General features: G+C 51.3%; 2 protein-coding genes across 3 annotated transcripts; both read left to right on the top strand.

Annotated features, from left to right (window-relative positions):
• Nucleotides 1–4635: 4635 nt before the first annotated feature.
• GPR173 (G protein-coupled receptor 173) lies at nt 4636–5757 on the top strand. Its single transcript, XM_063083039.1, has one exon. The coding sequence runs from the start codon at nt 4636–4638 to the stop codon at nt 5755–5757; it is 1122 nt and encodes a 373-aa protein (XP_062939109.1).
• A 4017-nt stretch (nt 5758–9774) lies between these two features.
• On the top strand, nt 9775–16222 carry TSPYL2 (TSPY like 2). 2 transcript variants are annotated; one of them, XM_063083524.1, is made up of 7 exons: nt 9775–10728; nt 11951–12028; nt 12156–12267; nt 12352–12497; nt 12629–12723; nt 13000–13766; nt 15442–16222. In XM_063083524.1, exons 1-7 carry the CDS (start codon nt 9925–9927, stop codon nt 15627–15629), a joined length of 2190 nt encoding a protein of 729 aa, XP_062939594.1. In that variant the 5' UTR covers nt 9775–9924; the 3' UTR covers nt 15630–16222. The 2 variants fall into 2 exon arrangements, with proteins under 2 accessions (XP_062939594.1, XP_062939593.1); XM_063083523.1 differs by having other exon boundaries at nt 15439–16222.
• The last annotated feature ends 277 nt before the right edge of the window (nt 16223–16499 follow it).

The raw sequence follows: 16499 nt of genomic DNA, 5'->3' as shown, positions 1-16499 counted from the left end.
ATTTGTAGTTGAATATGTAAATACTTGAGTGTGAAGCTCCCCAGAAGATCCAAAGAAGTAATTAGAGGCTTGTAAAGTCTTGTAATGAGTAAATATGGATTTAGGGGAAGGGGGAAAGTCAGACAGAAGTGTAGGAAAATGACTGGGGGTAAGATTTTCCAAAATAGTGAACGACTCCAAAGAAAGTGCACCACAAACCAAAGGACAGTCTCCTCTTAACTTACATGACAGCCACATTCCTGAATAATTCAGGGTATATTAAAACCAGGAGAGGGCTGGCCGGTTAGCTCAGTTGGTTAGAGCACAGTGTTTTAACACCAAGGTCAAGGGTTCAGATCCCCATATCGGCCAGCCACCAAGTAATAATAATAATAATAAATAAATAAACAAAACCAGGAGAAAAAGTGTTTATCTGTGAAATAGGGTTAGATTCTAGGTTCGGTTAATTAGAAGTCCAAAGTTCTACGGGATGCAGGACATATGTTGTCTGTGTGGGACTTCTCTGCATATCACTGGATGGCCAATGTCCTCGCCCTGGACCCCTAAATGTTAGAAGGACACCCTACGTTCCAGCATTGTGGCCACCAAAAATGCTCCTACAAATTTCCAAAATGTTCTCTAGGGGGCAGTAATGCCTTTGGTGAGGAGGAAGCACTGGTGCTTAAGCAGGATATATTGTGTACCTGTGTGAACGAGGCAGAGTGCAAGACATACCTCTGCCTCTCTCTATGTGTGTATGCATGGTCTCCACGTGTGACTTGGTTGCTGTCTGCCATCTCCATAGCAGTAGGCTGTGTGTGGGTTCATGCAGGTGTCTGGGCAGCAGCAGGTGTGCATGTGTTCTGTTCATGTGCACATGTCCTTAGCCTCAGCTGGGCCCAGGCTGTGGCTGCCAGTCTGTGCTCAGAAGAGTCCTCTCCTCACTTACAGAATCTCTCCACAGCTTTCCTGGCAACACCGGGGTTTTGTTTGCTTGCTGCTGTAGTTTTTTGGTTTTTGTTTTATTATTTTAGTTTTCCTTGTCACTGAAATTCTGGGCTACACATTATCCACCTTCTGGGTCTTGGTGTGTCGCTCGGTGTCTCCCTATCTCCATCTTTATTTCTGTCTCTCTCTACCTCTGTCTTTCCCCAGCTCCCCTCTCTGTCTCTCACTCCCCACCCCCAGCTCTCTCTTATTATTCCATATCTTTCTTTCATTCCTAGTGCTATCCCTCTATTTCTCCACCCCCTGTCCCTCCCTTCCTCCCTCCTCCATCTCTCTATCTCTGTCTCTATTTTACTCTCTTCTCTGTCATGCTTTTTCTGCATGTCTGTGTCTCCGTCTCTTTTTGCTCACTCTCATTCTCACTCTTCCTCTCCTTTCTGTGTCTATTTCTTTTTTTCTTTCTTTCTTTTTTGGGAGGATGGCTGGCCAGTATGGGGATCCGAACCTTTGACCTTGGTGTTGTAACACCGCACTCTAACCAGCTGAGTTAACTGGCCAGTCCTTCCTGTTTCTTTCTATCTCTTACACTCTGTGTGTAAGGCTCTCTCCCCTTTCTCTGTTGGTTTCTCTCGCGCGCACTCTCTCTCTTTCTCCCTCCTATGTCTTCATCTGTCTGTCTCTCACACACACACCTCTCTCCTTCTCTGTCATCCCCTGTATGTCTCTCTGATTCTCCCTTACATTCATTCTTTCTCTGTCTCTGTCTCTTTCCCCCTGCCTCCCCTCCCCTCAAGACTGAGTGTGTGTGTGCACATTTACACACACCCAGCTGTGCATTGTTCCACCATTCTGAGGGGGCTATCAGGCCTTGAGGGGTTGAAAGAGGGCTCACTAACCCCACTTCTCCCCAGCCCCTGCTCTAGCACCCTCTCGTGGCCTACTGACACTGGCTCTGAGACTTCGGGGAGCCATCAAAAAAGCCTGGCCCCAGGTGGATGTGACAGGCCAGGTTGGGTTGAACTGGGAAACAGTGCAGAGAGGCGACTTTTCCTGGGAGGGAAAGGGTAGAAAGACATCCACTCAAGCTCCCCTGACCCTGACCCCAGCCCATCTCCAGCCCCAACAGTAATCCTGAGCATCTCCAGATTCTGCCTTCCCTCTGAGGTCTTCCCTGTTCCCTTATCCCACCCCTGTCAGGCTTGGCAAGATGGGGAAAAGGGAGAGAGAGAGACCCAAGCCAGGTGCTATTTCAGCCAAAAAGCTTTATTCCACTAACGTGGAGGGGAGACTGAGCCAGATCAGTTCCCCCAAAGAAAGGAAAGCAGGGGGTTATAAGCCTTTGAGGATTCTGGCAGAGTAATGGGCAATTTCAAAATCAGTGGTATGCAAGGTGACTCAGCCCTTGTAGTCTGCTAACACCTGGTCAGTTGGGGCATAGGCTTCTAATTAGTGTGGCTACTATATCAGCACAAAGCACTCCAGCCTGAAGCCAGCTATGAAGCCAGCTACCGCAGCCCACAAGACAAGACATTCCTTTGATGATAATGGTCATGTTTACCCCTTCCCAGAAGAGGAATTTTGCTGCTTAGTTCCTGGAGCAGAAAAGGGAAAGGGGAGGGGGAAAAAGGGGGAAAGTTGCTTAACCTGGCTGTGCTGATGTTAAGCTAGCCATGAGGCTAATAACCCCCACACTCCCTGCCACAGCCACACACACCAGGAGCTTTCCTGTTTACCCCCAAGATTTGCTGTGCAACTCCCACTGCCAGATGGGCTCCTCAGGCTGCTCTTTCAGCAAATCCTACCTGGATGCCTCCAGGGAGCCCTCTCTGACCCACCAGGCCAGTTAGTCCCTCATCAATTAATTTGACATATGTTCACTGAGAGCCCACCATGTGCCAGGTGGTGCTCTTCTGGAGGAGAGTGAGTCTATAATCCCTGCCCTCGGGGAGCTTTCATCTAATAGGATGAGGCAGACAATAAACCGTATTTTAAAAGTAAATTATATGGTGTGTTAGAAGAGAGAAATTCTAGGAAGAAATAAAGGAGGGAAAGAGGCCTGGGGTGCTATTATCTCTCAGCCTCGTGAGTAGTTTCCCTACTTCCATCTTTGCCTCACATGATCTGTTCTCCCCACAGCAGCAAGCGGAATTCTGTTCAATCCTAAATCATATCATGTCTCACCTCTGCTCAAAACCCTCCCATGACTCCCATTTCATTCAGAGTAAAAGTCAAAGTCCTCACCATGGCCTCCATGATCTGGCCTCACCACCCTTCTTCCCTCATCTCCCACTTTTCCCTTGCTAACTCTGTTCTGCCCACAGTGGCCTCCTTGCTTTTCCCCAAACGTGCTGTCTATAGTCCCACCTCAGGGCCTTTGCTCTGGCTGTTTCCTCCACCTGGACTTCTCTTCCCCCCAGATTCCATATGGCTCACTCACTCACCTCCTGCAGGTTTTTGCTCAGATGGCACCTCCTCCGTGAAGCCTTCCCTGTCCACCTCATATAAAACCGCAACGCCTCTCCTACCCCTAGCACTTCCTATCCCCTTTCCCTCCTTGATGTTTATTCTTAGGAACTTGTCATCATCTGACCTACTATACTTCACCTACGTCTCTTCTTTGTTATCTAGAATGTCAGCTCCACAAGGGCAGGGGTCTTTATCTCTCTGGTTTACAGCTGTATCCCCAGTGCCTGGAACAGTGCCTGGCACACAGTAGATGCTCAATAAATATTTTTTCAATGAATGATTGAATATGCACAAGCATACCTACATTTTTATATTCACACATACTCCCCACCTCACCAAAATAGAAACCAAAGTCTTCATGGTGGCCTGCAGCCCCACACAGTCTGGCCCTGGACACCTGTGTCCTCACCACTGTCTCTCTCACTCGCACCTTTCCAGCCACCCTAGTCTTCCTGCTGCTCCTCGAGCATGCTAAAGTACATTCCTGATCATGAATAAAGCAATCTATTTAATGAGCAGCTACCAGCATTATAAAAAGTAAGGAAAAAATACATGAAATAGAATAGAAACAAGTGGGTACATTACACATAGGATCAGTACTAGTTTGTGAAACTTGTGATTGGGCCGTGTGTGCGTGCATGTATGTGTACTGGGTTGTGATGTAAAGTGCATTTTTTACTATGGGTTTCATAAAGGGGAAGAAGAGCCACACCAACATCCCCGCCCCACAAACCCACCAGTGGAGGAAGCAGGTAACCGAGGACCCCCAGAGAGATGAAGCAACCTCACACAGCAAGGAGAGAGCAGCAGCAGGAGTGGGCCAGGGGCCAGGCTTGACACCAGAGGGGAGTAAGCGGGGTGAGTTTGTAGACACACTAACCCTGTCTTTTCTCTTTCTTCCTCACCTTTCCTTTCCAACTGTCTCTTATTATTTTTCTCTCTTCTCTCTCGCCACTCTTTCTCATCCCCTTCGTTACTGTGTCAGTTTTTACCCATTTAAATCTTTGTTGCCATTTTTCTATCTCTTTGTTCTTTCCCATTCTGTCTCTGTGTGTCTATGTGTGTTTTTCTCTGTGTGTCTCTCTCCTGCCTTCATCTCTCTGTCTCTCTGCGTCTGTGTCTCCTGCACTGTCCCCATTTGCAGGCGCAGCCCAGCAGGACAACTGATGGAGTCCCCCAGGGCCCATCGAGTACTAGACTGGCTGACCCCATAGGGTTGGGAGTGGCCTCTCCCCCCTCAGTATGGCCAACACCACTGGAGAGCCCGAGGAGGTGAGCGGCGCACTATCCCCACCGTCAGCGTCGGCTTATGTGAAGCTGGTGCTGCTGGGACTGATCATGTGCGTGAGCCTGGCAGGCAACGCCATCTTGTCCCTGCTGGTGCTCAAGGAGCGTGCTCTGCACAAGGCTCCTTACTACTTTCTGCTGGACCTGTGCCTGGCCGATGGTATACGCTCTGCCGTCTGCTTCCCCTTTGTGCTGGCTTCTGTGCGCCACGGCTCCTCATGGACCTTCAGTGCGCTCAGCTGCAAGATTGTGGCCTTTATGGCTGTGCTCTTTTGCTTCCATGCAGCCTTCATGCTGTTCTGCATCAGCGTCACCCGCTACATGGCCATCGCCCACCACCGCTTCTATGCCAAGCGCATGACACTCTGGACATGCGCAGCTGTCATCTGCATGGCCTGGACCCTGTCTGTGGCCATGGCCTTCCCACCCGTTTTCGACGTGGGCACCTACAAGTTTATCCGGGAGGAGGACCAGTGCATCTTTGAGCATCGCTACTTCAAGGCCAATGACACGCTAGGCTTCATGCTTATGTTGGCTGTGCTCATGGCAGCCACACATGCTGTCTATGGCAAGCTACTCCTCTTCGAGTATCGTCACCGCAAGATGAAGCCAGTGCAGATGGTGCCAGCCATCAGCCAGAACTGGACATTCCATGGCCCTGGGGCCACCGGCCAGGCTGCTGCCAACTGGATCGCCGGCTTTGGCCGTGGGCCCATGCCACCAACCCTGCTGGGTATCCGGCAGAATGGGCATGCAGCCAGCCGGCGGCTGCTGGGCATGGACGAGGTCAAGGGTGAAAAGCAGCTGGGCCGCATGTTCTACGCGATCACACTGCTCTTCCTGCTCCTCTGGTCACCCTACATTGTGGCCTGCTACTGGCGAGTGTTTGTGAAAGCCTGCGCTGTGCCCCACCGCTACCTGGCCACTGCTGTTTGGATGAGCTTCGCCCAGGCTGCCGTCAACCCAATCGTCTGCTTCCTGCTCAACAAGGACCTCAAGAAGTGCCTGAGGACTCACGCCCCCTGCTGGAGCACAGGAGGTGCACCAGCTCCCAGAGAACCCTACTGTGTCATGTGAAGCAGGCTGGTAGGCAGACAGGCAGGGAGAAAGTCAAGGCCACCATGATGAGGCGAACAGCAAAGGAAAGCTGGGGCCCCACACAGGAGCCTTCCTTTCTGAGCTCCAGCCCCAGCCCCTTGACCACCCATAATCTAGGCACCTTTGTCAACACCTCCCCAGGGTGGGGGACCAGGTGGGGGTCTGGGAAAGAGGCGTTTCTAGTTTTGGGGGCCCATCTCCACCGCCTCCTTCTCTACTTCTACAATCTCATTCTCTCTCTTTCTTTCTCTCTCAGAAGTGACAATTCAGAAAAAGAAAACAAAACTGAAAACGCAGGTTTTTCTAGTAACAACCGAGGAGGCAGGCTTTCTTACTTTAATGTCTCTCCTTCTGACATTGTCCAGAAGGGGGAAATTTGTCCTGTAAAATAGACTTCCAGAGCTCTTATTGCCCCTTCTGCTCCCTTGCACCCTCCCCTTCAAGTCCTTTAGCAAGGCCTGGATGTTTAGGGAGAAACTGATCCAAGGCTGTTGATAAGAGGGACCAAAGGGGATGGAGGGTCCCCAGGGAGCAGGGATGTTTTAATTGCTATGTTGTGTGCAATGTTGTTTTAGGCTAACCCTGGTCCCGAGCCCAGTTTCCTCTCCCTCCCTACCACGTCCAGACCTCCGAAGTGTTTCTTGAACCTCTGTTTGAGAAGCCAAGAGGGCAGGGAGAAGGGCTCCCAGGACAGGCCCAGGCTAGGTGAAGAAGAGGATGTGAACTAAATCCTCAAGCTGAAGAGACCCAAGTTTGGCTGCCTTCTCTTGTGCTGCCTCCAGGATCCCTGCCCCCAACTCTTCTTCTCGAGGATAGAAATCCACTCTAGTCTCACTAGGGCTGATGTGGGTGCCATACAGCAAGGAGCAGCCCCCCAGGGAGGTGTGGGGAGGGAGCCAAACTCCCTAGAGTAGCTGGACCCCAGAGTCTGGGGTCAGAGCTGAATTCAACTCCAGAATTGTCTCCTGGGTTTACCCTAATCTTCTGAAGATGAAATTTCTTTTTGGGCTTTGCTAACTGATAGTTGTACAAACTCCAAGGCACTTTGGACTTGAGTCCATTCCTATCTGACCTCTTTTTTTCCCCCTCACGTCTCAGGGGCCTCAAGCCCCTCCTTGGTGGCCCTTGGCTTTCTGGGCCCTCAACCCCAAATGTCCTTCCTCCCACCAGCCCTTCTCCCCCTACCTACACCCGAAGTGCAGCACACTGTAGCCAGATTCTCCAGGTGGGAGACCCCAAGTCTCCCTCCGTTGGGCAGAGTCCACTCTGGGCTTACTTCAAAGCCAGTTTTGTGGATTGGCAAGCCAAGATGGAACTCCTTTGCCTCATCTTGCCCAGGCTCTCTGTCTCCCTCTCATTTTCTGGAGGGAGGGTGGAGATCTGTATTTATCCACTCCTCTTTCCTTTCCCTATAGAAGTCCCTGTTCTAAGCTCCCTCCCTACCCCAAGACAGCCCCAGAACTAGGGAAGCCTTGACCCAAAAGGAATGGGGAAGGCACTCTAGACAGGAGAGACATTAATGAGCCTGGCTGTTGAGTGGCCCTGGAAAGGCAGGCCAGAGTGGCTGAGAGGCTGGGAGTGGGGGGGGGGGGGTTCTGTTCTCTCAGTGATAGTGATGGGGGTGCCTTTCCGAGGGGGTGGGGTGGGAAGACCAAGGGGGTGGGGGTAGATAGGGTACATTCAGGAGGGTTTTCCTCCATTTCTTTTTTCTAACTGCCTGGATTCACCATTGGATTTTGTAAATGGAAAAACTGAAATGAACAATGCTATATTGGATGTTTTCTCTTTCTGACTGTGTGTGTCCGTGTGTGTGTGTGTGTCTGTGTGTGTGTGTGTCTTGTCTGCATGACTACATGTGGGGAGGTATGATTGAGTGAGACAGTATGTGTCTCTGTGATTCTCTGTGGGGACACACACCTGAGGAAAACTTGCCTGTTGCACACATGTGAGCAAATGCATGTGGAGACGTATACAACACACACGCACCTAGCTGAGAGGAGACAAGCTAGAGTATGCGCCTGCCGCAAGCAGTAGAGTGGTCAGGAGATGTAAGTTGGAAACTGTACAGATGTATGCAGCAGGAGGGTAGACTTCCATCTCAAAAGCTCATCCTGCCTTGACCCAGGCTCTGAGCACAGGGCAGGGAGAGAAGGGGAAGCAGGGTACTTGAGAACCCCATCTCCCAAAGCCCGGAGCCCCAGGTACCATTCCCAGCCCATCTCTTGTCTCCTCACCCAAACTCAAACAAGGTATTCCTGAAATTGGACCACCATTGAGAATGGGGACTGGGAATTGGGGATCAAATACGGGGGGATCCAATGGGGTTAGGAAATGTCCCCCACAAAGTAATGGCTTCTGGAGGGATTGCTCAGTCTGGGATGGGAGCCCTTCCTACAGGTCCACTGTATACAGCTGGGACTTTGGTCAGCTTTGACTAAATTGAGAGGTTGGGATGTCACAGGGGGGAAAAAACCCAAGCCTTGGAATCTACCCAGCCAGCCTGCTCCCTGGGCACTCAATTAATTTACTCTTTATTTATTTATTTATTCTCTCAGGTGCACAGAATTGAGTTGACCATATGCCTCAGTTCTTGGCACACTATATAATCATTGGCCCATGAGAAGCTCTTTTATTCTTTATTTGGTTTTGTTTTGTCCCCTTCATCACCCATCCCTGATCCCATCCTCCCCTCCCCCCATAGGCACCCACTCTCGTGTATTTAATGTGTGTCCTTCCAATTCACCGTTCATGTGTTTATTTACATATATGTGTATCTGTGAAAAATATGTGGTATTGTGTTTTAATTTACATAAACAGTATTGTACTATAAATCTTGTTCTGTTTCTTTTTTCACTCAACATTCTGTTTTTGAGAGCTCCAGGCATGTTGCTGTACATAGATCGATTCATTCTAGTGGTCCATCTTAAACATGTATCACATTTTTCTTATCCATTCCCCTGGTGATGGATCCCTAGGTTGCCTCCAATTCTCTGCTACCACAAGGATACAGTGGGCAGTTACCTACACCTCTCTTCAGGGACGCCTAATTTAGAGAGGAAACTGAAGCTCAGAGAGGGGCAGTGCCTCGGTGAGGGTTACCAAGTGAGGGGCACACCAGTGATGTGAACCCCAAAACCAAAGCCAGAACTCCACCATCACGCCTCAGAAAAGACCATCCATCTCTGGTCAAAAAAAAAAAAAAAAAAAAACCCTTTAAATAAGATTAACAACAGTATACCCTAGGGAAAGGGAAAAGAAAGGAGGGAAAGGAGAAATGTTTAGTAGATGAAGACATAGAAAGTTCTAGAAAAATCTAGCACCTGAAGTGAATCACAATCATTTTTATGACGCAGAGGAAGTTACTTTTGCTATGTGTAATTATTCTAAGGCCATTTTGCAGAGACGGAAAACGCCACGTCAAAACCCGGCCCCTAAACCAAAAGTCCTGGGTGCCCAAATTGCAGGCGCCCATAGGGCAGCCCGAGCCCTAAGGGGCTACAGCAGAGTTCACCCCGGTGGCAGAGGCGGGGGATGGGGGAGGGGCAGATACGAGAAGTGCGTAGTCGCTGAGGGGAGGGGGCGAAGGGAACGATAGCGAGGCTCTCCCCATCTTATTTGAGCACATCCCGCTCAGCGCCTGCGTTCGTTTTTCATCTTGATTTTTGGGCTTCAGAACCACTGGTACTTTTCCCACTGGATAAAACGGCGGCAGGATAAGGGAGAGGGGCTTCTTTTCCTAGCTTTCCTCGCAGCCAATCGCCCTGCAGGCTCCCTCTCGTCGCTGAAGGAGTCAGCCCTATGATTGGCTGGTCCGAGGGGAGCCAATCGGAAAGCGATGATGTGTGGTGTTGGCAAGCGGATTGCGTGAAAACGGGCAGGGGTCGATGGATCGCGAGCGCCGCCGCGACAGCCAGCAGCCAATGGCAAGGCAGAGTGGGCCCCTTGCGTCAAGGAGTGGGCGGGGCCTCGGCGATTGGCGCGGAGGGAGCAGGGCATGCGCTGTGGAAGGGAACGCCAGAGCTAGGGAGCGAGCGGAGCGCGTTGCGTGAGGCGCGGCGGCTCTGCTTCAGTTGTGACCCGCTGCGACTACGCGGCTGAGAGCAAAGGGGTGAGTGCGATCTCCTGAGCTGTGTGAACGCGGTCACCATGGACCGCCCAGACGAGGGGCCTCCGTCCAAGACCCGCCGCCTGAGCAGCGCCCGGTCCCCTCAGCGGGACCCGCCGCCGCCCCCGCCCCCCCCACCGCTCTGGCGACTGCCCCTGCCTCCACCCCAGCAGCGCCCAAGGCTCCAGGAGGAAACCGAGGCGGCACAGGTGCTGGCTGACATGAGAGGGGTGGGACTGGACCCCGCGCTGCCCCCGCCGCCGCCCTATGTTATTCTCGAAGAGGGAGGGATCCGCGCGTACTTCACCCTGGGCGCTGGGGGTCCCGGCTGGGAGCCTGCAACCGAGTCAGGGTACGGGGAGGCACCCCCCCACACAGGGAGCCTGGAAACATTCCCCCCTTCCGAGGCCTCCGGGGGAAGCCTGGAAATTCACTTTCAGGTTATTGAGCCCAGCAGCCTTGCTGGAGAGAAGGCCCTAGAAACCTGTAGCGCAGAGGGGTGGGGGTCCCAGAGGTTAGTGGGCCCAAAGAGGAAGGAAGAGGCTGTCATCATAGTGGAAGATGAGGATGAGGATGAGAAAGAAGCTGTGAGGAGCAGGAGGAGGAGGAGGAGGAGGAGGAGGAAGCAGAGGAAGGCAAAGAAGAGAAGCACAGAGAGAAATGTCGAGGGGATGGAGAGCATCCTGCAGGCCCTGGAGAGCATTCAACTGGACCTGGAGGTGGTGAACATCAAGGCAGACAAGGCCTTCCTCCGTCTCAAGCGCAAGTTCATCCAGATGCGAAGACCCTTCCTGGAGCGCAGAGACCTTATCATCCAGCATATCCCAGGCTTCTGGGTCAAAGCAGTATCCTTCTCATCGATACTCATGGGCCAGAAGCCCATGACAGAAAGGGGGTGGTGGGGAAAGGACAGAAAGGGTGAAAATGTGTGGGTGAGGGCTAGGGATGGAGGTGGGTCCTCTATCGGAAAACTGACTAGATTGGGTGGACAAGGGATGGAAAGAGGAGGGCAAAACAGCAGAGAAGCTGGATTGGAGTTGATAAAGGGTGGAGGTGGGCACACAGCATAAAAACTGGACCACAGATGGGAAAGAGGGAGAGGAGGAGCATAGCATAAAAAAAATGGATTACAGACTGTGAGAGGGGGAGGGTCTTAGAGGGGCACACAGCAGAGAAATTGGACCAGAGATGGTGAAATGAAGAGGGGAGAGGCATACACAAGGTGAACTGACTCAGTCAGTGAAGAGGGAGGGGAAGAGCACACAGCAGAGAAACTGCCCAGAAAGGGTGCCTAAGCCACACAGGGCTCTACAAACCTAGGACTCTGCTTTAGACACTAGAAGACCCCAATCCTGGCTGGAGCGCCCTGCATTGAAGGGAAGGGGGCTAAAGAGGGGCTGGAGCCACTGAAAGGTCAGGAGAGGAAATACCTAGGTATAAAGATGAAGGAGTTAAATAAAGGAAAAGGGAGAGTAGGAAGAATACCATACATTATTGGTTATTGTTAAGCTTATCTCTGGGGACACATACATACATGTAACATGTAAGGAACACATGGGTTTAACATCCTAACACGATTACATGGATACAGACCCTTGACACCCTTCTACCAAGTATCACAGGTCTTCAGCACAAAGACACACAGTATCACTTGGACACAAACCTTCAAAGCCTTTCACACAACATGTGGACACAAACCCTCAACACCCACACATACAGTGTCATGTGGCCACAGGTCCTCAGCAACCAGATATAGCATCACCTGGACACAGGCCTTCAGCACCCAGAGACAAACATCATATGGACATAGACCCTCAGCACCCAGACACACAGCAAATATGAACTGTGGCAAGGGCACCTAATGCAGAGGTTTAACACTGCATAAACAGGTTCTCACTACATAGAGGGTATCATGGAAATAAAAGTACAGGTCATACCTCATGACCCACTTGCTCTATACACATCACATGAACACAGAAGGAATCCTTCTCCAGCCCCTGTCTGACCTTCCCTGCCTCCCCTCTCATTGAACAGTCAATCCTTGACCTAAACTGCTCCACTCATCAGTTCCTCAACCACCCCAGAATTTCAATCTTGATCAACCAACGTGATGAAGACATTTTCCGCTACTTGACCAACCTGCAGGTCAGGCCAAAGAAACATTTTTAAGTAGGACCAGGCAAGGAATCTGGTCCTTGGAGGTGAGGGGGGTAAGTGGGAGGGGCCGTGGTGTGGAGGGGACAGATTCCACCATTACCCCCACACTGAGCAGGTACAGGATCTCAGACATATCTCCATGGGCTACAAAATGAAGCTGTACTTCCAGACAAACCCCTACTTTACAAACATGGTGATCGTCAAGGAGTTCCAACGTAACCGCTTGGGTAAGAGGCAGTCCCAGGATAAATCCATGCCCTCTCAAGTATCCTTGTCTAGTCCCCTTTCTATAAGGTCCTCTCCTTGCACAGGCCGTCTGGTGTCTCACTCCACCCCTATCCGCTGGCACCGGGGCCAGGAACCCCAGTCCCACAGGTACAGGAATCAGGACACCAGGCAGAGCTTCTTCAGCTGGTTCTCTGACCACAGCCTCCCAGAGGGTGACAGGATTGCTGAGGTGGGGCCCCTCCTGACATTGCCAGACAGAAGGCCTTGCTAGACTTACCCCTGGGTGCCTGGGGAATTGAGAGTAGTGTCTGGGGCTCGTACTCATGGTTCTGTTCTCCCTTCTCCTCTCTCTTTCAACAGATTATCAAGAATGACCTGTGGGTTAACCCTGTACGCTACTACATGAGAGAAGGGGGCTACAGGGCGAACAGAAAGAAGCAAGAAGAGAAGGAAAGGTGAAGAGGGTTTGGTGGCTGAGAGGTGGTTTGTTGGGGACAAAGACTAGATTAGCGTCACACACAAAAGGGATCTTTGAGATAATCCAGTGCAATATATTTTACAAGTAGGGAATTATGCCCAGAAATGGCCTGAGGTTACACAGGGGGAGAAATGGGACTCTCCCCCCCCCCCCGCCAGCCTTGTCCCTGGGAGCCCTCGTAGCATACTGCCTCCCCAGTTACTTACCACCTTTCAGTGTCTGCATTGGGTTCACCCTCTCCCATCAACCGCAGGCTTCCCCACAGGAAAATCAAGCATGAATATGAGGTGGTGATCATGGAAGACACTAACAACCATTATGCAGCGGAAGATATTTTCAGCGAGATCTCAGACATTGATGAGACCACCGACAATGAAACCGTTCATGACATCAAGATCTCTGATTTCATGGAGACCACTGACTACTTCGAGACCACTGACAATGAGATAACTGACTTCAATGAGAACCTCTGTGACTATGAGAGCCCTGCCCACAATGAGAACCCCAACAAGATTGCTGATGACACTGAGACCACTGACAACAATGAGAGTGCCAATGACAACGAGAGCCCTGATGACAACAGCGAGAACCTCAAAGACAGTAACAAGAACATCGATGACAATGAGAATCTCGACAACAGTGAATACCCTAATGACAACGAAGAGAACCCTGAAGACAACAATGAGAACGCTGATGGTGACAAGAGCCTCCAAGGTGGCAACCAGGGCAGCAGTGGCAACAACCAAGACAGCAGTGACAGTGACAATGAAGGAGATGAAGGCAGTGATGATGAAGATAATGATGGCAATGAAGGTGACAATGAAGGCAGTGATGATGATGGCAATGAAGGTGACAATGAGGGCAGCGATGATGATGACAGAGACATTGAGTATTACAAGAATGACATTCAAGACCTTGACAAGGATCAGAAAAACAGCACCAACCAGTATGACTATGAGGATGAGGTAGAGATCATCTCAGAAGAATCAGTGGAGGAAGAAGAGGAGAGCAGTGGGGAAGGTGAGCTAGACCTTCTCTTGTCTTCCTTCCCTTCTCTTCTCTCAGAGAAAATCTAGCCAGGGCCAGGGTATTAAGGCATGAACACTATCTGATCTTATGGAGGAAAGAAAAAGCATTCTGTGCAGCTTTTTTAAACAAGGGAACATTTAACTTTAGAATATAACAAAACCAAAAACACAATGCAGTTCTAGGTAATGGGTACATAGGTTATAACAGCAAAAGACAAATAAGAGTAGACAAAGATAGGAGAGAGTGGGTGGAAAACCAAAAAGGACAGGTTCACACACAGAGAAGGGGGGTGGGGGGAGTGGCAAACACATTGCAATTCAGCACACTCTGTACCTAGCCCTGACTTTCTGGGAACTCCTAGGCTTGTTTGGGGAGCCCAGAGTGAAGTGAACAGTGTCCTCCTCCCAGAGGAGGGAACAGCTAATTCTACCTCAAGAGTGGGGAAGAGGAAAGCTAGAGAAAGGAGGTGATGTTTGAATTGGAAGCTGCTTCCCACTGAGGAGCATTATGGAGCATTCCTGGTGGAAGGGATCCCGTGAACAAGGACCTGGAAGGGTGAAAGTGCATAGTGTGTTAAGCAGAGTTCCCAAAATTGTCTCCTGAGGACCCTTCACCAGTTCTGAAAGCTGCTGCTCACAGAAGGGTTCAGTGGTCAAATATGATGAGAAATACTGCATACAGTAATATTTTCTTGTAGAGTCACATGTACATTAGCACTTTAAATGTTCTGAGAAGTCCTGCTGTTAAAAAAAAAAAAAAAAAAGACCCTGTTTAACTTAGAGGAACCCAGCATTTCCCAAACTTTTGGATCACAGAAGCCATTGTTCTTATTGCTTATCAAAGAATGCATTTTCGGAAAGGCTGAGGAAGGGTGCACGCAGGTTCTTAAGGGAGACAGCGGTATTTAAGGTGACTCCCCGGTTTGGGTCTGGCCTGGATGACTGGCAAGAGGAGGTGCTTGAGCCTGGCTGTAGGCAGACAGAAGAGAAACAGGCCCCTGGAGGAGGTGGAGGGAGTGGGAATACCAACTACTGGGGATTTTGGCCATGGAGTTCCTGGCAAACTTCCATTAGGGAAGGGCCAGGGCACCAAGGAAGGAGGCATTGAGTGAGTAGCCTCAATCTAGACATATTTTCAGGTAAGGTAGGGTAGGGAAATGGAGGGACTTGTCAGTCCTCTTCCTTTCCCACTTGGTGGCATCTCTTCTCTTCAAGAAGGAGAGGCAGAACTGTCTGCCCAGTCCTGGAGTGGGGGTGGGGAATTGGGCTGAAGAAGACAGACTGGGGCCTGTTTAGATCAGACTGGGGGAGAGAAGCGAGGGAGCTGCCTGGGGATGAATAGAAGGTTTGTTCAGCCGAGGTTAGAGCTCAGGAAGATACCCACGTTGACAAATACACGGGGGAGAAAAAGCTACTTTCAGAGATTTGTCAATTTTGGCAGGACAGAGGCAGGGAGCCCTCCCCGCCTTCCTGCCTCTCCCCCTCACTCTCTTGCTGGCGTTCATACACACACATTTGGTGGCTTGTTCCAAGCAGAGACTTGGCGAGTGGTCCCAGGCCCCCCAAAACCTTGGCTTTGGGCTGTATTCCCTATTAGAGTGAAAGGTACCTGCCCATCTAACCGCATTCCCCCATTTCCCCTTCCTTGCCTCTCTCTCCCCAAGCAGGGAGCAAGCACCATGTGGCCGACTATGAGGAGGAAGGAAGCTACGAGGAGGAAGGAAGCTACGAGGAGGAAGGAAGCGAAGACAACTGGGAAGGAGGGGAAGACTGGGAAGACTCCGACTTGGAGGAGGTGCTTCATATCCCAAACGCTTGGTCCACCCCTCTGGGGAAGGGGGGGAAAACCGGATAAAGGTCTTACCCTTGGGGGGGGTCGCCTCTCTATGTCCCCGTCCCCCGTTTGCCCTCCCCCTCAGCTAGGGCCGCGCGGCCCCACATTGCACTTCTGGGGGGTGACCGACTTCGTACACGGGTTTAAAGTTTATTTTTATGGTTTAGTAATTGCAGAGTTCTTATTTTGGGGAGAGGCAAAGGGGGATTCCCCCTTCTTTTGGTCCTCCTCATCTGCAGGTTTCTGTGTGCTGCTAAAAGTGTTTATTGTGATGCCTTTGTTAGGGCCCCTCTATCCCCCTTCTTGTTAGTGTTAGCACCAGCCCCTCTCCCCCTACTGTGTGGAGTGGACACCCTGTTCCTGACGCGGGGAGGGCTGCTGTGGCCTTCGTCACAGCCACGCAGTGGCCTTGGAGGCTCTGCTGCCGCCCTGTTCTCCCAAGTCTCTCTCCTCTCTCTCCAACCCTCTCCTTTTCCCGCCGTGCCCGCTAGCCCGCCTCGGTGTCTATGCAAGGCCAATTCACCATTGCGGTATTCCTGTCCCCCTCCCCCAGAAGCCCCGCCTCTTTCCCTGTGAACCCTGGTAACCCGAATAAAGTTCTGAGCAAATTCAAAGTGCCACTTCGAGTCTTTTGTCCCGCTTGGTGCGCCGTCCCCAGCGGCCAGTGTCCCCACAGACACACGGACGAAGCCCAGCTAGGCTGTGCAGTGACCTGCAAGATGGTAGCTGCGGGGATGCGACTGGCTGGGGGCGAGTTCGGCTGGGCCGCAGAGGTGTTGCGTCAGCTCAATGCGGGCCGTCCCGGCCAATGACAGGGCGAGGCTGTGGAAGCCCCTCCCACTCGCGGCAGCAATGGACCCAGCCAGGTACCAGAGAGCGTCCCACCTTCCC

The sequence above is a fragment of the Cynocephalus volans genome, chromosome X (genome assembly GCF_027409185.1).
Source record: "Cynocephalus volans isolate mCynVol1 chromosome X, mCynVol1.pri, whole genome shotgun sequence".
Lineage (NCBI taxonomy): Eukaryota > Metazoa > Chordata > Mammalia > Dermoptera > Cynocephalidae > Cynocephalus > Cynocephalus volans.
This window is presented reverse-complemented; position numbering and strand designations above follow the sequence as displayed.

What these genes read in the sequence shown, in the direction of transcription:
- GPR173 (XM_063083039.1), top strand. Translation starts at nt 4,636, where the DNA reads ATGGCCAACACCACTGGAGAGCCCGAGGAGGTGAGCGGCGCACTATCC.
- TSPYL2 (XM_063083523.1), top strand. Translation starts at nt 9,925, where the DNA reads ATGGACCGCCCAGACGAGGGGCCTCCGTCCAAGACCCGCCGCCTGAGC. An exon ending in CAGGCTTCTGGGTCAAAGCA is followed by an intron (nt 10,729 to 11,950) that starts GTATCCTTCTCA and finishes TCCACTCATCAG; the next exon opens with TTCCTCAACCACCCCAGAAT. An exon ending in AGGGTGACAGGATTGCTGAG is followed by an intron (nt 12,498 to 12,628) that starts GTGGGGCCCCTC and finishes CTCTTTCAACAG; the next exon opens with ATTATCAAGAATGACCTGTG.